General features: G+C 37.2%; 2 protein-coding genes across 2 annotated transcripts in view; both read left to right on the forward strand.

Moving 5' to 3' along the window:
- The window catches only part of LOC308640581 (polycomb protein SCMH1-like), a 34265-nt gene extending 14465 nt beyond the window's left edge, over window positions 1-19800 (forward strand). The window contains exons 4-6 of the mRNA XM_081312436.1: window positions 171-259; window positions 13835-14078; window positions 19696-19800. Coding sequence (XP_081168562.1) covers window positions 171-259; window positions 13835-14078; window positions 19696-19736 — 374 coding nt within the window. The 3' untranslated portion in view covers window positions 19737-19800. The remainder of the gene's footprint in view (window positions 1-170; window positions 260-13834; window positions 14079-19695) is intronic.
- LOC308640580 (protein argonaute-2-like) lies at window positions 5050-7964 on the forward strand (the record flags this gene model as incomplete). The annotated part of the gene is given in 5 exon segments (XM_081312435.1): window positions 5050-5088; window positions 5090-5686; window positions 5690-6457; window positions 6459-7232; window positions 7236-7964. Coding segments are annotated over 5 exon segments (2592 nt in total). The 3' UTR covers window positions 7650-7964.
- Window positions 19801-21775: the final 1975 nt, after the last annotated feature.

Genomic DNA, 21775 nt, shown 5'->3' on the forward strand with positions numbered 1-21775 from the left:
TACATTTCCTCCAATGTGCCTCCTTTTCCTCATCTTGTCTAATGAGGCATTTCTTTTATTTAACTTTTAAGTCTATTCCTAATAGCCTATGATTCTATGACTGTCACAGCATGTATTATGGGAGGAGTAGCTGGAATTTCTTAATCTTCTCTTTGTTGTGTTTGCTATAGGATTTCGGCTGAATGCCTCCTCTTGGCCCATGTTCCTTTTGAAGATGCTAAATGGAGCAGAGATGGCTCCCATCAGGATTTTCCACAAGGTAGGCCGTCCTTCAGCTATCACCAGTTCCAAGGAGCTTCAGTTCAAATACTTACCTCCTTTCAGTTACTGAGGCTCTGGCATCTGCCTTCTGTTTATGCCCTGAAGATGCCTTCTCAGAACCTGGTTCAGTAGAAGACTATTTTAGTACTTATGAGATACCCGTTATTCTCAGAGAAGTGTATTAAGGCTACAGTAAAATAGGATTCCTGGTTTTTGGTTTCAGTTATCAATAATAAGTTAATAAGATCCTTTTCATTCTTACCTATAAAATAGAACTTACCTTACCTATAAAATAGAACTTAACAACCTTATTGGGTTGTTAAGAAGCTATAATGTGTTTATTAATAGAACTATAAAATGTAATATAAATGTAAAGGAACAAATCTTAAATGGAGTTCTGTAGAGTCTATGTTCTAAATAGAGAGGAAGAAAGGAGACTTTTTGAGTTCCTACAATAAGTTTGGGTATTTATATATATACTATTATTATTTAATACCCACAGCTAACTTTATGGATTAAGAATTAGTAGTTCGAGATCCACCCAAACCAAGTTCTGTAGGGCCCAGGCACACAGCGGGTCCACTCCTTTCCCAACAAGGCAGACACACGCCAGAGCCTAGCCTCTGGTGCAGGACTGCCCCTTCTGACCAGTGCACTGCTGCAAGAGCCAAGATCCAACCAGAGGGTCACACAGCCTGTACAGGATCCAGGATTTCAGTAGGCCCGGTTCACCCCTCCCCCAGCAGGTCAGACACTGCCAGAGCCTAGCCTTTTTTACAGGACCACCCCTTCCTACCAGCAGACTATCATGGGAGGTCAAGTCCAGTGGCCCAGATCCACCCACTCCAATTTACACAGGTCCCAGTCCCAGCATCCATTGAGGGACACCAGCAGGGTCTGGAAAGCTCAATATCAAGGTGAGGTACAGACAATTTGAACATGTACTACAAGAATATAGGGAAGAAACTGTAATATCTCAGATCCACACTTCAAGAAAGGAAGATACATAAACAACATGAAAAAAACAAGGGAGGAAAGTGCCCCAAAGAAACCAGTACACTATAATAACAGAACCAATGGACAGAGAAGTTGATGAAATGTCAGAGAAGGAGTTCAGAAGGTTCATAATTAAAATGATATGTGAATTAAAGAATGACCTAAATAAGCAAATACTAGCAAAAATTGATCACTCTGACAATGAGATAAGAGAGCAAATACAGGTAGCAAAAGATTACTTCAAGAGAGAAAGAGAGACTCTGAAAAAAAGCCAGTCAGAAATTCTTGAAATGAAGGATACAATAAATCAAATAAAAAACTCAATAGAAGGCATATCCAACAGACTAGATCACTTGGAAGAAAGAGAATGTCAGATAATGAAGACAAAGTATTCAATCTGGAAACTAAAGTTGATCACACAGTGAAGAAAGTTAGAAACCATGACAGAACATCCAAGAATTATGGGACAGCATCAAAAGACCAAAACTAAGAGTTGTTGGGATATAGGAAGGCAGAGTTTCAAACCAAAGGAATGCACAATCTCTTCAATGAGATAATAGCAGAAAATTTCCCAAGCATGAAGAATGAATTGTAAAACCAAATACAAGAGGCTTACAGGACACCAAATGTACAAAATTACAACAGATCTACACCAAGGCACATTATAATGAAAATGCCTAGCATACAGAATAAGGATAGAATCTTAAAAGCCACAAGAGAGAGGAATCAGATCACATACCAGGGGAGACCAATTCATATCTCAGCAGATTTTTCAATCCAGACCCTCAAAGCCGGAAGGTCGTGGAACAACATATACCAAGCTCTGAAAGAAAATGGATGCCAACCAAGAATCTTATATCCAGCAAAATTAGCTTTAGATTTGATGATGAAATAAAAATCTTCCATGATAAACAAAAGTTAAAAGTATTTACAACTAGAAAGCATGCATTACAGAACATCCTCAGCAAAATATTCCACAAGAGAAATAAAAGACAATGATGAAAATCAGCAGAGGGAGGGATTACACTAAAGGAAAATCTAATCAGAAGAAACCAAGTCACGTTAAATACCAAAAATAAACAAAAATGACTGAGAATACAAATCATGTCGCAATAATGTCCCTGGATGTTAATGGCCTAAACTACCAATCAAAAGACATAGACTAGCAGATTTGATAAAAAAAAAAAAGACCCAACAATATGCTGCCTCCAAGAGACACATCTCATAGAAAAAGACATTCACAGATTGAAGGTGAAAGGTTAGGAAAAATCATACCACTCACATGGACTGCAGAAGCAAGCAGGGGTTTCCATCCTCATATCAAATAAAATAGACTTCAAACTAAAGTCAATCAAAAAGGATAAAGAAGGACACTACATACTGCTCAAAGGAACCATACACCAACAAGACTTAACAATTATAAATATATATGCCCCAAACAACGGAGCGTCAAACAAACTCTTTCCAAGTTCAAGATTCAAATAGATCACAACACAGTAATTTTGGATGACTTTAACACACCTTTTCTACCACTAGATAGATCTTCCAAACAAAAGCTGAACAAAGAAACTATAGAATGCAATAATACAATCAATAACTTAGACTTAACTGACATATAGACTATTCCAACCTTCAACAAGAGAATATATTTTCTTCTCAGCAGCACATGGATCCTTCTCTAAAATACACCATATACTATGCCACAAAGCAATTCTAAGCAAATATTAAAAAGTAGAGATACTACCCTGCATTCTATCAGATCATAATGGAATGAAATTAGGAATCAATGAAAAAATAAGAAATAAAATCCACTTCAACACCTGGAGACTAAATAATATGCTACTGAATGAACAATGGGTTATAGAAGACATCAAGGAGGAGATTAAAAAGTTTTTAGAACTTTAGATTTAAAAAAGTTTTTAGAACACAGATATATCGAAATCTCTGGGACACTATGAAAGCAGTGTTCATTGCATGGAGTTCATTCCTTAAAAGAAGAAAAAGTCAACAAATAAATGACTTAATACTACCTCTTTAAAGCCCTAGAGAATGAAGAACAAATCAACACCAAAAGTATCAGAAGACAGGAAATAATTAAAATCAGAGCTTAAATTAATGAAATTGAAACGAAAGAAACAATTGAAAAAATTGACAGAACTGCTGGTTCTTTGAAAAAATAAATAAAATTGACAGACCCTTAGCCATGCTAACGAAGAGAAGGAGAGAGAAAACTCAAATCACTAACATATGTGATGAAAAGGAAATATCACAACAGACACTACAGAAATACAGAAGATAATTAGAAATTATTTTGAAAACTCCAATAAAATAGAAAATATTGAAAGCATTGACAAATTTCTAGTCATATAATTTGCCCAAATTGAATCAGGATGATATACAGAATTTAAACCAATCAATTTCAAGCAATGAAAAAGAAGATACCATCAGAAGTCTACCAACCAAGAAAAGCCCAGGACCGGATGGATATACAGCTGAGTTCTACAAGACCTTTAAAGAAGAATTAATACAAATACTCTTCAATTTATCCCAGGAAATATAAAAAGAGGGAATACTTCCAAACTCATTCTATGAGGCCAATATCACCCTGATTCCAAAACCAGGCAAAGACACATGGAAAAAAAAAAGAAAGAAAGAAAACTTCAGACCAATATCTCTAATGAACATAGATGGAAAAATTCTCAATAAAATTCTGGCAAATCAAATGCAAAAATATATCAAAAAGATAGTGCACCATGAACAAGTGGAATTCATTCCAGGGATGCAAGGTTGGGTCAACATATGGAAATCAATAAATGTAATTCATCACATCAGTAAACTTAAAGATAAGAATCATATGATCATCTCAATAGATGCAGAAAAAGCATTTGACAAAGTACAGTACCCCTTTATGTTCAAAACACTAGAAAAATTGGGATAAAAGGCATATATCTCAACATCATAAAGGCTCTCTATGCTAAGCCCCAGGCCAACATCATTCTAAATGGAGAAAAATTAAAAGCATTCCTTCTAAAAATTGAACAAGGGATGCCCTCTTTCACCACTTCTATTTAACATATTCTTGAAACACTGGCCAGAGAAATTAGATGAAAGAAATTAAAGGGATACACATAGGAAAAGAAGAACTCAAATTGACACTATTTGCAGATGATATGATTCATACCCGGAAGACCCTAAAAGTTCCACCAGAAAAACTCCCAGAACTAGTAAATGAGTTCAGCAAAGTAGCAGGATATAAAATCAACACTCATAAATCAAAGGAATTTCTGTATATTAGTGACAAATCTTCAGAAAGGGGAATGAGGAAAACTACCCTATTCTCAATAGCCTCAAAAAAAAAATGCTTGGGAATCAACTTAATGAAAGAGGTGAAAGATCTATATAATGAAAATTACAGAACCCTAAAGAAAGAAATCAAAGATCTTAGAAGATGGAAAGATCTATCTTGCTCTTGGATAGGCAGAATTAATATTATCAAAATGACAATACTTCCAAAAGCCCTATACAGATTTAATGCAATTCCAATCAAAATCCCAATGACATTCCTCATAGAAATAGAAAAAGTAATCAGTGAAATTCATCTGGAAAAATAAGAGACCCAGAATAGCTAAATCAATCCTTAGTAGGAAGAGTGAAGCAGGTGGCATCACTAGACCAGACTTTAAACTATACAGCAGAAAACCTGTTTGGCGACGCGACCGCACCAGGGTGGATCCTGCGGCCGGCGGCTCGGGGCGTGGGGGCCCCTAGCGCGGCGGCCGGCCCTGGACCACCATGTACTCGGGAGCCGGCCCCGTGCTTGTGCCTCCTGGCCCCACCCCCGTCCCCACCCCCCGCACCACCCATCCAAGGATATGCCTTCAAGCCTCCACCTCGACCTGACTTTGGGACCTCGGGAAGAACAATCAAACTACAGGCCAACTTCTTCGAAATGGACATCCCCAAAATTGACATCTATCACTACGAATTGGATATCAAGCCAGAGAAGTGTCCAAGGAGAGTTAACAGGGAAATAGTGGAACATATGGTCCAGCACTTTAAAACACAGATCTTTGGGGATCGGAAGCCAGTGTTTGATGGAAGGAAGAATCTTTACACAGCTATGTCCCTTCCAATTGGGAGGGATAAGGTGGAGCTGGAGGTCACACTGCCAGGAGAAGGCAAAGATCGAATCTTCAAGGTATCCATCAAGTGGGTGTCCTGTGTGAGCCTGCAGGCCTTGCATGACGCACTTTCAGGGCGTCTGCCCAGTGTCCCTTTTGAGATGATCCAGGCCCTGGATGTGGTCATGAGGCATCTGCCATCCATGAGGTATACCCCTGTGGGTTGCTCTTTTTTCACTGCCTCTGAGGGCTCCTCCAATCCTCTTCGTGGGGGCCGAGAAGTGTGGTCTGGCTTCCATCAATCCCTCTGACCTTCTCTTTGGAAAATGATGCTGAATATAGATGTGTCGGCAACAGCGTTTTACAAGGCACAGCCAGTAATTGAGTTCGTTTGTGAAGTTTTGGATTTTAAAAGTATTGAAGAACAACAAAAACCTCTGACAGATTCCCAAAGGGTAAAGTTTACCAAAGAAATTAAAGGTCTAAAGGTGGAGATAATGCACTGTGGGCAGATGAAGAGGAAGTACTGGGTCTGCAACGTGACCAGGCAGCCTGCCAGCCACCAAACGTTCCCCCTACAGCAGGAGAGTGGGCAGACCGTGGAATGCACAGTGGCCCAGTACTTCAAGGACAGGCACAAGCTGGTTCTGCGCTACCCCCACCTCCCGTGTTTACAAGTCGGACAGGAGCAGAAACACACCTACCTTCCCTTGGAGGTCTGTAACATAGTAGCAGGACAGAGATGTATAAAAAAATTGACCGACAATCAGACCTCAACTATGATCAGAGCGACTGCCCGGTCAGCGCCCGATAGGCAAGAAGAGATCAGCAAATTGATGCGAACTGCAAGTTTCAACACAGACCCATATGTCCGTGAGTTTGGAATCATGGTGAAAGACGAGATGACTGATGTGACGGGGCGGGTCCTACAGCCACCCTCCATCCTCTATGGAGGCCGGAACAAAGCAATTGCCACCCCTGTCCAGGGTGTCTGGGACATGAGGAACAAGCAGTTCCACACAGGCATCGAGATCAAGGTGTGGGCCATTGCCTGCTTTGCCCCCCAGCGCCGGTGCACCGGAAGTCCATCTTAAGTCCTTCACAGAGCAACTTCGAAAGATCTCAAGAGATGCTGGAATGCCCATCCAGGGCCAGCTGTGCTTCTGCAAATATGCCCAGGGGGCGGACAGTGTGGAGCCTATGTTCCGGCACCTGAAGAATACATACGCTGGCCTGCAGCTGGTGGTGGTCATCCTGCCTGGCAAGACCCCAGTCTATGCTGAGGTCAAGCGCGTGGGCGACACAGTGCTTGGGATGGCCACACAGTGCGTGCAGATGAAAAACGTGCAGAGAACCACACCACAGACCCTGTCCAACCTCTGCCTGAAGATCAGTGTCAAGCTGGGAGGCGTCAACAACATCCTGCTGCCCCAGGGCAGGCCTCCAGTGTTCCAGCAGCCTGTGATCTTTCTGGGAGCAGATGTCACTCACCCACCTTGGGGGGACGGGAAGAAGCCTTCGATTGCCGCAGTCGTGGGCAGCATGGATGCGCACCCCAACCGCTACTGTGCCACTGTGCGTGTGCAGCAGCACCGGCAAGAGATCATTCAGGACCTGGCGGCCATGGTGCGTGAGCTGCTCATCCAGTTCTACAAGTCCACACGCTTCAAACCCACCCGCATCATCTTCTACCGCGATGGTGTCTCCGAAGGCCAGTTCCAGCAGGTCCTTCACCACGAGCTACTGGCCATCCGTGAGGCCTGTATTAAGCTGGAAAAGGACTACCAGCCGGGGATTATGTTCATTGTGGTGCAGAAGAGGCACCACACACGGCTCTTCTGCACTGACAAGAACTAGCGGGTTGGGAAGAGTGGGAACATTCCAGCAGGCACAACTGTAGACACGAAGATCACCCACCCAACGGAGTTTGACTTCTACCTGTGTAGTCATGCCGGCATCCAGGGGACAAGCAGGCAGTCCCACTACCATGTCCTCTGGGATGACAATCGTTTCTCTTCTGACCAGCTACAGATTCTCACCTACCAGCTGTGTCACACCTACGTGCGCTGCACACGCTCGGTGTCCATCCCAGCGCCAGCCTACTATGCCCACCTGATGGCCTTGCGGGCCAGGTACCACCTGGTAGACAAAGAACACGATAGTGCTGAGGGGAGCCATACCTCGGGGCAGAGCAACGGGCGAGACCACCAGGCCCTGGCCAAGGCGGTCCAGGTCCATCAGGACATGCTGCGCACCATGTACTTTGCTTGACGTGTCTAGTGTCCAGCGATTGTGCACCAAGTTGGATTCACACGAGACCAGCCTCACTCAGACCAACAGACGCCCAGCCCTCTGTGACAGCCAGCATCCAACATGAGACGTCATTGATTTTATCAGATCTCCATTTTCCAGAATGCCTTCCGTCCCAGATTTCAAACTTGGATTTTGAACTGCAGACCTGTATGAGACCCCACTGTCGTAGGAAATATGGTTTGCCAAAATCTATGAGCTGCTTATTAAAATAGAATCCCGTGTTTCCTAAAAATCCTAAAACCAGTCTATGAACTCAGGGCTTTAAAACATTTTTTAATTAAAAAAAAAAAAAAAAAACTATACAGCAGAGCAATGGTAACAACAACAGCATGGTATTGGCACCAAAACAGACCGGTAGACCAGTGGTACAGAATAGAGGATACAGAGACTAACCCACAAAACTACAGTTCTCTTATATTAGACAAAGGTGCCAAGAACATGCATTGGGGAAAGATAGCCTCTTCAACAAATGGTATTGGGAAAACTAGAAACCCATATGCAACAAAATGAGATTAAACCCCTATCTCTCACCATACACAAAACTCAACTCAAAATGGATCAAGGACTTAGGAATACAACCAGAGACCCTTCATCTAATAGAAGAAAAATTAGGCCCTAATCTCCATCATGTAGAATTAGGCCCCAACTTCCTTAATAAGACTCCTGTGGCACAAGAATTAATATCAAGAATGAGATGGACTCAAACTAAAAAGCTTATTCTCAGCAAAAAAAAAACAATCACTGGGGTGAATAAAAAGCCTATATCTTTTTTTTTTGCTTATAAGTATTTTTTTATTGATTGTTCAAAACATTACAGAGCTCATGATATATCGTCTTTCATACATTAGACTCAATTGGGTTTTGAACTCCCATTTTTACCCCCAGATACAGATTGCAGAATCACAACTGTTACATACTCGCAATATTACATAATGGCATATTAGTGACTGTTGTATCCTGCTTCCTTTCCTATCCCCTACTATTCCCCCTCCCCTCCCCTCCCATCTTCCCTCTCTACCTGCTCTGCTGTTGTTCAATTCTCTCTCCTTTTCCCCCCCTCCCCCTATATCTTGGGAGAAAATCTTTACCCCTCACACATCAGATAGAGCACTAGGGTATATAAAGAACTCAAAAAGCTAAACATAAAAACAAAACAAATAACTCAATCAATAAATGAGCCAAGGACCTGAAGAGTCACTTCTCAGAAGATGATGTACAATCAGTCAACAAATACATGAAAAAATGTTCATCATCACTAGCAATTAGAGAAATGCAGATCAAAACCAATCTAAGATTTCATCTCACTCCAATTAGAATGGCAGCTATTACGCATACAAACAACAATAAGTGTTGGCGAGGATGTGGGGAAAAAGGTACACTCATACTCTGCTGGTGGGACTGCAAATTGGTACAGCCAATGTGGAAAGCAGTATGGTGATTTCTTGGAAAATTGGGAATGGAACCACCAATTCAGGCTCCCTCTCTTTGGTCTATACCCAAAGGACTTAAAATCAGCATATTACAGGGACACACCCATATCAATGTTTAGCAGCACAATTCACAATAGCTAAACTATGGAACCAACTTAGATGCCCTTCAATAGATGAATGGATAAAAAAATGTGGCATATATATATAATTGAATATTACTCAGCAATAAAAGAGAATAAAATCATGGCATTTGCAGGTAAATGGATGGAGTTAGAGAAGATAATGCTAAGTGAAGTTAGTCAATCCCAAAAAACCAAATGCTGAATGTTTTCTTTGATATCAGGAGGTTGATTCATAGTGGGATAGGGAGCGGGAGCATGGGAGGAATAGACGAACTCTAGATAGAGCAGAGGGGTTGGAGGGGAAGGAGGGGACATGGGGTAATTAATGATCATTACTATCCAAAGTACATGTATGAAGACATGAATTGGTGTGAATATACTATGTATACAACCAGAAATATGAAAAATTGTGCTCTATATATGTAATAAGAACTATAATGCATTCTGCTGTCGTATATAAATAAAAAATTTACATATAAAAAAAGAATTAGTAATTCCACTTAATAGTTAAGGAAACATACTTTTGAACAAAACACTTGCTCAAGATCACATGGCTAAGTGGTGGAATGGGAATCCAAAACCTATATTCATTCTTCCTTATTTCTCAAGAGGAGAGGCAGACAGGCTGCTGTTAGGTGAATTCTCTATTAGGATGAGAGTTATTGTAAGGGGAACTGAATTAGGTTAGCCTATATTACTAGTTAAATCTAAACCCCCAGAGCCTTCTGGTTCTCAAAATTCAGTGTACAGGAAACTGGAAAACACTTTTACTACAAAATACCTAAAAATGCTGTCAGGCATGGGGAGAGAGACCTAACAAATATTCTTTTCAATTCTCTGCTGAGCTTACCAGAAAGTAAGAAAAATTTTACTTTTGGTAGGCCAAAAATGATGGAAGAAAAATGATGGTATTAAATGTTTATACTGACCCTATCCCTATAGTTTCCTTAGGGGTTTTGCCAGTCTTACTTTTCAAGAATTGTGTCTTTTTATATATAAAAATACACACACACACACACACACACACACACACACACATGCCTAGGGCCCATTCAAGACAGGGAAATGTACCTGCATGCCATATAAAAACCAGAGAATGCCTCTGAAGTGTTTATCCCAAGTGAGAAAATGATTGCATTGTTAAGTAAGAGTCTCTGCTGCACAATGTGTAGGGATGGGAATGGAGTCATCTCCTCTGATTAACAGAGCGTTTACCCTTGTTGTCCCAGGTTCACATAAACTCCCTATGTTGTTTAGGAATTCTACAGTTGTATGGATATTTCTGAGTGCCTAGAAGAAGCAAATCTAAAATCTATCTAGAGGGTTTGATGTCACCAAAATCCCAGAAGTGAAATACCACTGAAGATAAGCACTTAATCTCAAATTAGCCCTGAAAAGCTTTCAAAACAAATCTGCCATGAGGGGGAATCATTAAACAGAACAAACAGTAACATAACCCCAAGGACTTTCAACCAATAAAAATGTCACCTAGAGATTATAACTTAAGTATTTGAAAATAATTGAAGAACTAAAAGAAGGAATAAAAAAGTGAGAAAAAGCATAAGACACAATTTTTAAAAGACAGATTTGGAAGAAAAAGACCAAATGAAACATCTAAAGATGATACTTAAAGAAAAATTAATAGGTTTATATGTAACTTAAACACATACATCTGAAGAATTACCTGGAAAACATGTTGAAGACTTTCCCTAGATTGTAGCACACAGAGAAAAAAGAATGGAAACATGAAAGGTAAAAAGCAAGAATTCTTAACCACGGGCAAATTATCACCTATTTAAGACTGATGAATTGTGTTTTTCACCAATTAAATGAACATACCCTAGAAAGTAATATAAACAAAATATTAATGTTCTTTTATTTACAACAGAAATTCAATAAATCAACTTTTGAATCACACAAACAAAAAAAGCAAGAATACTATTAGAAGGACTGACAGATGCTGAACATGAAATCCAGGAAGATTAATTAGAAAGGATAGGAACAGATAATATTAAAAAATATAATAACTGAGAGTTTTCCAGAACATGTAATAAAAACATATATAGCTTAAAATATCATAACTCTAGGAAACTAAAAGTTGACAGAGAAGATCTGAGAAAGTAATTAAACAGAATGTCTTCAAAGGGATCAGCTGACATGTTTCTTGACAGCAGCAGTATAAGCCAGAAGGAAATGGGATAATATTTTCAAAGTACTGAGAGAAAATAGTCATCCACCTAGAATTCTATGTCATTGTAGAATGAAAGTAAAAAATCAGATTTATCAAATAAACCAAAGGAAATTGATGTAACACCTGAATGAACAACTTAAGATTTTATTTCAGGAAGAAGGTAATTTAACCATAAAGTAAGAATGAGAGGGAAGAAATAATGGTGAGGAAATATATTGTTTGCTTGTCACTTACGGTATAAAGCAATTATAATAACAAAAGGAAATACTTGGCAGTATAATAAAGTAGAACTAAATTGTCTACACTATACAACTTAGGAGTAGTTGCAGTATTCTAATGTTCTTTTATTGTTTGGGACTATAAATAAAAGATGAGTTTTAGTCTTTGTTATTCAACTATATAGTTAAAATCTTAAAGGGATCCATGAAAAGATTATAAATAGACTTAAATTTCTAAATCAATGGAGGGAAAGAAGGGTATGAAAACTTAGTTGATGAAAAAGAAGTAAAAGTGCCTTGAAAAATCAAGTTAAATAGAAACATAGACAATAAAATAACTGTAATAAATTCAGCTGGGCATAGTAGCACACACCCAGATAGCTACTTGGGTGGCTGAGGCAGGAGGACCACTGGAGCCCATGAGTTCAAGACATGGTGCCTAGGAAACAGACCCCCACCACCACAAAAAATTAAAATATTTCAAAAATCCCAGTTATCATAAGAAATGAAGCTAAATTTATCAGTTTAATCATATAGAAATTAACCCTTTTAAATTCTATATGCTATTCACTATGGATGTTGCTTAAACATAATGACATAAAACTGTTAAAAGTAAAAGAAAACAAACAACATACTAGGTAAACTTTTATCAAAATAAAGCTGGTATAAACTATACCGAAATCAAAGGAGACTCTAATGCTAAAAAGCATTTAAAGCTTACCACTTAATCATTAAAAAGTACATTTTGTCAAGAATATTAAAGCATTTATAAGCATCCATAGTCCTGAAAGACATAGCCTCAAGATTTATAAAAATTTGACAATTGCATGAGAAGATTGGAAAATTCACAACCACTAAGGAGTGTCTGAATGCACATCTCTCAATAATGGATAAATAATGTAGATAAAAATTAATATATCATGCAGTATGAAATTAGTTGATGGCTTTTTAAAAACAAGTTCATTTCTACCTAACAGCAACAAATGGTTTGAGAATAATTTTTTTAAAACCATTTATGATAACAATAGAATCACAATATGCCTAGAAAAGATGTTAGTAAGAAATCACAAGATATTTATAGAGGAAATTTAAAGTCTTTATTGAAGAAGTCTTAACAAATAGAAAGGACTGTCATGTTCATAGATGAGAACGCTCAATATCATACATAACAAAGGTTATTTCTTCCCAGATTAATATATAAACTCATTGAAGTCAAAATCTTAATGGAGTTAAAATTCATTGAAAGGTGAAGGAGAAAGAGCAGCCAAGACAATATTAAAGAATCACAAAGTAGGGGGACATTTCCTACCAGCTGCTAGTTTAATAGGACTATGTTGTTGGTACAGGATGAAACAATAAGATATAGGGCAAGAACAGAGTGTACAACACATTTTTTTGAAACTTGATCCATGTGACTACAAATCAGCATTAAGATTTTACACACTGCTGGTGAGTGTGTACAATTTTGCAAACACTTTGTAGTACAATTTAGCAATATTTAATAAAGCAGAAGATGTATATGTCTATCTTATATCTCAGCAATTCTACTCCTAGGTATATATTCTGAAGAAACCCTACCACATGTATGTAAAGTAACAGTGCAAGAATATTACTAAAACACTTTTGAAATAGTAAGCAATTAGAAACAACCTTAAATGTCCATTTAAAGAGAATGAATAGAGTGTGATACATACATATTACAGAATGCTAGTAGCAGTTAAAATGACTGGAGCTAAATTTTTCAACATGGGTAAACTTCATAAATGATGTTGAACAAACAGGCAAGTTGTAGAATGATGTGATCAGTACAATACCATTTGTGTAAAACCTTAAAATGTGCAGATAGATATGTACACATATAGTAAAGTATAAAAACAGGCATGGGTAATTGTTAACCTCTGTGGTAGGTGAAATAAGAATGGGTCAAGGAAGGGAACAAAGGGAGATTCAGCTTTACCTGTGACCTTTTATTTAAAAAGAACTGAATCAAAGATGTCAAAATATTAGAATTAATAAAGTAATATTTTGGTGTACTTTGAAATCCATTTAAAATAAAGACTAAATCTCCTTGGTAAATCTTGCATAGCAGTCATGTTTTAATCATCCAGATGAGACAACAGTCTATTGATGTATCCAGTCCTTTTCTTTGTGTCTAGGTCTGATTATTTCTGTTTCCATCTAGGAGCCACCATCACCTTCCCACAACTTCTTCAAAATGGGAATGAAGCTGGAAGCTGTAGACAGGAAGAATCCTCATTTCATTTGTCCAGCCACTATAGGGGAGGTTCGGGGCTCAGAGGTGCTTGTCACTTTTGATGGGTGGCGAGGAGCCTTTGATTACTGGTGCCGCTTCGACTCCCGGGACATCTTTCCTGTGGGCTGGTGTTCTTTGACTGGAGACAACCTACAGCCTCCTGGCACCAAAGGTAAAGGCTCCTGAAACCAAGATGCAGATGATGGGGGAGATTACCTATCTCTGTCACAGTCAATCTGTTCTCACCAGAACACTTCACTAATAGGCAGGGAAGGAAAAGGACCAGCAGCTTAGGTACATACCAAGGCCTTCAGAGAATAGCCATTAACAGTAAAGAATTAAGTGTCAAATGAAGCCAGACATGGAATTTGGGATGAAGTACAAATTCCTCCCTGTAAGTATCCTGATTTATTATCAGAGAACTAACTTCTCGTTTATCTTACCTTTACCTCTAACCCCTTTCAAAGTATAGGTAGTAACATTCTCAAGGCAAATAAAATTCTCAAGGCAAATAATGAGCTAGGGTAGCACTGTGTTGTAAAAATATTTCAGAATTGTTACAGCAAAATGGGATCTATCTCCGCCATACAAGCTGTGTGGTTTGAGCAGTTAATTCACCTCTCTAAACTTCTGATTCCACATCTTTAAAAGAATACCTACTTCATAAAGTTATTGTGAGGAATAAATGAAATTATATCTGGCAAATAGAAGGGGCTAAAATAAATTGTTATTGTATTAATGCTATTATTATAGTTATGCTATATTTGTTACAATTACTACATAATGTTATATTATTATTATACTATTATAAAATTAACCACTAATAATGTGAGAAATATTATAATAGTGCCACAGACTAAATGAATCATAAATTATACTTTTGATGATGATGATGATGATGATGATGATTGTTGATGATGATGGTCATAATGATAGAGATCATCCAGGATAGATTTAGAGATGACTGCTTTTAATAAGGAAAATAATAATACTTCCATCCTCTTAAGTCTAAAAGGTACTGGTAAACCTGAGGAAAGAAAAATTCACTCTTCCTATTGTCTCACAGTCTCTTTTCTAAACTTCTGTTCTTTAATTCAATTAGCCAAATATTTATTGAGCACATCATTGTAAGCCAAGCTGAGGATGCTTTAGTGACAAAGATGAACAATAATTCTGCCTTCATAACACTTTTGTTCTAGTGGGGTAAGACAGAGAGCAGATGTTTAAATCAAGAAATAAGACCATTTCAAGTGCTAAGGATATAGCTTAGTAGTAGAGCTCATGCTTTTCCTAAGTTTGGGCCTGGGTTTAATCTCCAGCACCAAAAGAGAAAAATGAAAAAAGAAGAAAGTCATTTCCAGTAGATAATTTCTAAAGGGAAATGAGATAATTTCTCCTAAGAAAACAAAGTCTGATAAGCTAGTGACAGTGAAACTATAGTAATAATGGAAACTATATGTTTAATAGCTTTATTGAAGTATAGTTGATGTAAAATTTATCACATATATTTAAAGTTAAAAACTTTAATATGAAAATATTTAATATGAAAAACTTTGAATAAACATATATCCATGAAATCATTACCCCAATCAAAATAATGAATGCATCTACCATCCCCAAGTTTCTTTATGGAAGGGTAACTTCTAGATAGAATTTCTTTTCAGGAAAATTTGTCTGAAAAGTCAATGTTTGAATTAAGACCTGAATGATAAGAAGGAACCATCAAGGAAAGAGTGCCAAGCATACAAATGAGACAGCTAATGCTGTTGTCCTGAAATGTGAATGAGCTCAGTCTGTTTCCAGGGCAGAAAGCAGATTGCTCTTACTAGAATACACAGCCTGAGTGAGAAGGTAGTACAAGTTGATGCTGGGAAAGCAAACTGATGTCAGAAGATATAGGGCTTTGTAACCAGAATTAGAATTTTGAACTTTATTCTATACTTATTAGAGAACCATTAAAGGGTGCTAAGCAAGAGAGTAACAAGTGACAAGATCTGATGTACTTTTTGAAAATCACTTGAATTCATATCCAAAATATAAAAGAACACTTATGGCTCAGCAGTAAGAAAACATAAATAAACCAAATAGGCAAAGGATTTAGATGGATATTTCTCTAAGTATATATACAAATGACTAATAGCACTTGAAAAGCTTCTCAGCATCATTAATCATTAAGGGAATGTAAACCAAAATCAAGTGAGATAACCACTTCACACCCATGGGTATTGCTGTAATCAAAAGATGAACAATTACAATATTATGGAAGATTAGAAAAATTAGAACTCTCATAAATTGTGGTGAAATCATAAAGTACTGCAGCAACATTTGAAAACAATTTTGAAGTTACACATACTTATTATGTGACCCAGAAGTTCCACTCATAGATATATACTTAAGAAAATAGAAAACATATATATGTTCACATGAAACACATTATGAATATTCTTGGCAGTGTTATTTATAATAGCCCAATAGCCAATGAATGGATAAATAGAATGTGGTATAGCCATGTAATAAAATACTATTTGGCAATAAAAAAGGAATGGTTTACTGATAGTGTTATAGCATAGTTATATCATAAAAATATTATAAGTGGAAAAAAAGTACTGTCTGATTGCATTTATATGGAATGTCTAGAGCATGTAAATACATAGAGGCAAAAGTGGATTTGTGGTTGCCAGGGGTCACGGGAGATATTAGAAGTGACTGCTAATGGATATGAGGTTTTATTTTATTTTATTTTTATTTTATATGATGAAAATGTTCTAAAATTAGATTGGGGTGATGTTTGCACAAACTTTGTGAATATACTTAAACACTGAATTGTGTGAATTTTATGGCATGTGAATTATATGTCAATAAAGATGTTACCTAAAAAATCACTTGGGTTGCTCTGTGGAGAATGGATTGTGCAGTGGTTATTGTGAATGAGGAAGAGATGAGGGTGGCTTGGATTAGGATAGTGGTGCTGAGATAGGGGGAACTAGAAGTAAGGTGATCAGGAAAGTGCCACTCCTCTATATGGTACAAGAAATATGTGCCCAGGAGTCAGTATGAGAAATCTGTTGCCAATCCTCTTCATGCTCTGAGAAGCAGCAAGAGAGGTGCCTTGGAACTGGTACTGCAGTCGTTTTTATTTTTTTTGAGGTCAAAACAGGATGGGCTCTGGTAATTCAAGTTTCATTCAGTAAATAGGTCAATTTTCTCAGTTTCTTGCCTGGAAAATTATGTTGTTTTATTGGAAAATCTCCTAGAGACATTAGGCAGTCCTACCCAACCAGAGCTGGGAGTTTGTATCCAGGAATTACTGGGCATGCATTCCTATCTGACTGCACTCACACTGATAAGAAGTGACTCACAATGCAGTTGAGGCTTCCAGAGGAGTTTTCTGATTATTCTCTTCTGCATTTCTCTGAAGACCTTAAATTTTTCATGGAAGATGGCCAGAAGGACAAGCTCAGAAGGCCAATAGACCTTCTTCTATATGATATTTCCAGATAGGTCCTTTGGTTATAATTCCAGCATTTATCATTCCATTGTTCCCTTTACTAACTCTTTTCTCCCTGACCTCATTCTCAGTAGGTCCTAGAGTGAAGCTTTTCATAATAGCAGAGGCTCAGCCATCTTAGTATCCTGGCTGAAGAACAAGTGATGCAATGTGGAAAGAATGTGATTACACAATTCATTTCACAAAACAAGATGTTCTCTGTACATAAGCCTGTTCTTTCTAATCATGCCATCTCCCCCATTCTTTCTGCCTTCTGGCCATTAGTGTTTAAATTGTTTAAAAATTCAAAGTAAGGTGAAATATCTGATGCTTGTAAGTAGAAAAAAAACCCAATGTTCATTTAATATTTTTTTACATGCTGTTTCATATTATCTTCTTGGTACTCTGAACTAGGTGAAATTATTTTTAGATACATTTTATTTATGAGAAAACTGAAACTTAGATAATTAAATGACAACTCTATTGATATGAGTCTAGAGGGAGAGACTCTGGAGATTTCTTCATGGAACAGTGTCAGGTCCAGTACAGTTTGAGCTGTGTTGCCTTCACACATCATCCTCATACTCTCCCTATTCTCCACTGACCTCCTTTCAAAGCTTCATTTGAGATCCTGGATTTTGGCTCCCAGATCCTGGTAGGAAGTAGAAAAGATGTAGTGTGGTAATATATCAGAGCACTTATCTGGATTCTAGTAGCAGTGGAGCCAACACACTTGTTTTGCCTTTGAAAACGTCATTATATACACGAGAGGCTGAACTTGGTCTTTGAAGGACCTTCTACTCCTGTAATACATGTAGTTTAATGATTTGGAGAATAGGTAGCAAATGACTTTTGTGACCTTGTCTCCTACTTGATTCTAGATCAATCAGCTTACCTACTACCTAGCTCCATCTAATGAAGGGAGTCCTGCATGCCAGCTGTTCACTGCCTCTCCTTTTCTTCTTTGCTAAACCAGTAGTATCCCTTTAGCTCCTAAACTGATGGGCAGAAGCTATCAAAATTTCAACTAATCCAGGATACTTGGTTATAAAATGAAGAAGCACTTTTTGGATCATTTTTTGAAAGTTATAATTGAAATAGACACATGCTCTATTTTTTATTAATGCTTTATAGTTATACATAATATCGAGATTTATTTTGATATAATCATACAAGCATGGAATGTAATTTGCTCTAATTCAATCCCTAGTATTTTCCCATTTCATTCCTTCCTCTTTTCCCCCATCATTTTTCTCCACCATCTCTAGTGGTCTTCTATTTATTTATATTTTTAAGTAATGTTTTGTAGATATACATAAAGGTGGACTTCACTGTAGTATATTCATATATGTACATAGGATGGTTTGGTAAGTTTCATTCCACCACTCCTCTTTTTTTCCATCCCTCCTCCCACCCCTCAATCCCTTCCTCTACTCTACTGATCTCTCTTCTATTTTCATGGAAATTCCCTCCATGCACCTTTCCACCTCTTATTTTGGTCTAGCTTCTGCATATGCGAGAAAGCATTGATTCTCCGAGTCTGGATTATTTCCTTTAGCATGATGTTCTCCAGTTCTATCCATTTACCCACAAATACCATAATTTTATTCTTCTTTATAGCTGAGTTAAACCCCATTGTGTATATATACCACATTCCCTTAATCCATTCATCTGTTTATGGAATCTGGACTGGTTCCAAAATTTGGCTACTATGAATTGCACTGCTATAAACTGATGTGGCCATATGCTAATTTTAGATAAATACCATGGAGTGGTATACGGATCATATGGTGGTTCCATTCCTAGTTTTTTTTTTTTGAGGAATTTCCATATTGTTTTCCAGCATGATTGTACTAATTTTCACTCAACAGTGTACGAGTGTTCCTTTCCCCACCCCAATACATCCTCATTAGTATTTATTTGTAGTCATGATAATTGCCATTCCAACTGAAGTGAGATGAAATCTTTATGCAGTTTTGATTTGTATTTCCCTGCTTGCTAGAGATGTTGAACATTTTTTCATATATTTTTTGGCCATTTGTATTTCTTTTGAGAAGTGTCATTTTTAGTTCTTTTGTCCAGTTATCGATTGTGTTGTTTGTGTGTGTGTGTTATATTTTTTGAGTTCTTTATGTATTCTGGATATTAATCTCTTGTCTGAAGAGCAGAGGGCAAAGATCTTCTCCTATTCTGTAAACTCTCTTTTCATGCTCTTATTTGTTTCCTCCACTTTGCAGAAGCTAAAAATTTTTAATTTGATGCCATCCCACTTATTGAATTTATTTTATTAATTGCACTTTAGGAGTCTTGTTAAGGAAGATGGTTCCTGTGCCAATATGTTAGAGTGTTGAGCCTACAACAAAGTTTCTGATCAAATTCCTGGGTCTTTGATCTACTTTGAATTGACCTTTGTGCATGGAGAGAGGTAGGGATCTAGTTTCATTCTTCTGCATGTGGATATCCAGTTTTCCTAGCACCATTTTCTCCAACGTATTTTTTGGCACCTTTATCAAGTATCAGATGATTGTGTTTATGTAGATTTTTTTCTGTCTTCTATTTCATTGGTCTTCGGGTCTGTTTTGGTGCCAGTACTATGCTGTTTTTGTTACTGTAGCTCTGTATTATTACATGTGGTTCAGTATTATGATGCCCCCAGCTTCACTCTTCTAGCTCAGGATTTCTTTGGCTATCCTGGATCTCTTATTTTTCCAAATAAATTTCAGAACTGTTTTTTCTAGTTCTGTGAAGAATGTCATTGATATTTTAATGGATATTGCATTTAATCTGTATAACACTTTTGGTAGTATAGCCATTTTGATACTATTAATTCTGCCTATCCAAGAACATCGGTTGACTTTCCATCTTTTAAGGTCTTCAATTTATTCCTTCAGTGTTCTATAGTTATTATCACTGTAGAGGTTTTTCACTTCCTTGATTAGATTTATTCCCAAATATTTTAATTTTTTGTGAGGTTATTGCAAGTTTCCCAGATTTCTTTCTCAGCATATTCAAAATAGAGTATAAGAAAATAATTAATTAATGTAAGTTGATCTTGTAGCCTGTTATTTTATCAGCTCTGGAAGTCTTCTGGTGGAGTTTTTCGGGTCTTTTAAATATAGGATCAGAAAACAAAGATAATTTGATTTGTTCTTTCTCTATTTGTATCCCTTTAATTTCCTTCTCTTACCTGATTGCTCTGGCCAGAGTTTCAAGGTCTATGATAAATAAGAGTGATGAGATTGAACATCCTTGTCTTGTTCCTTACTTTGGAGGAAATGCTTTCGGTTTTTCTCTGTTCATTATAATGTTGGCCTTGGGTTTGTCACATATAGCTATGACAATGTTGAGGTAGGTTCCTCTATTCCTAGTTTCTCCAGTGTTTTAAACATGAATTGGGTGCTGGCCTTTGTCAGATGTTTTTTCTGCTTCTATTGAAATAATCATGTGACTCCATTTATGTGATGAATTACATTTGTTGATTTATGTATGTTGGAACAACCTTGCATCCCTGGGATAAAAACCACTTGATCATGGTGTACTATTTTCTTAATGTGTTTTTAATACACTTTGCTAATATTTTACTGAGAAGTTTTGCATCTATATTCATCAGGGATATTAGTCTGAAATTTTTTTTTCCTTGATGTGTTTTTGTCTGGTTTTGGTATCAAGGTGCTACTGGCTTCATGGAATGAATTTGGCTGTGTTACCTCCTTTTCTATTTCATGGAATAATTTAAAGAGGATTGACATTAATTCTTCTTTAAAGTTCTGATAGAATTCAGCTGAGAATTCATCTGATCTTGAGCTTTTCTTCATTGGAAAGCTTTTCATTGCTGCTTCAATTTCATTACTTGATATTGGTCTGTTTATGTTTTCTACATATTCCTGGTTAAATTTAGATGAGTCATATGTGTCTAGAAATTTGCCAGTATCTTCTAGATTTTCCAGTTTATTGAAGTATAAATTTTCCAAATAGTTTCTAAATGATCCTCTGGATTTCAGAAGTGTCTGTTATGATATCTCCTTTTTGTCTCTAATTTTTTTATTTGGGTCTTCTCTCTCTTTTAGTTAGTTTGGCTAAAAATTTATCAATCTTGTATATCTTTTCAAAGAACCCATCTTTTTGTTTCATTGATCCTTTGTATTTTTTAATTCTCAATTTCATTAATTTCAGCTCTGATCTTGATTATTTCCTGTCTTCTAATTTTGGAACAAGTTTGTTCTTCTTCTAGGACCTTGAGATGTAACATTAGGTTTTTTATTTGCTATCTGTTTTTCTAATACCTTTATTAATTTTATGTGGTGCTGTGGATGGAATCCAGCGCCTCATACATTCTACGCAAGCACTGTACCACTGAGCTACAACTTTAGCATTGGTATCTA

This window comes from Spermophilus citellus, assembly GCF_964194105.1.
Source record: "Spermophilus citellus genome assembly, contig: SCAFFOLD_39, whole genome shotgun sequence".
Classification (NCBI taxonomy): domain Eukaryota; kingdom Metazoa; phylum Chordata; class Mammalia; order Rodentia; family Sciuridae; genus Spermophilus; species Spermophilus citellus.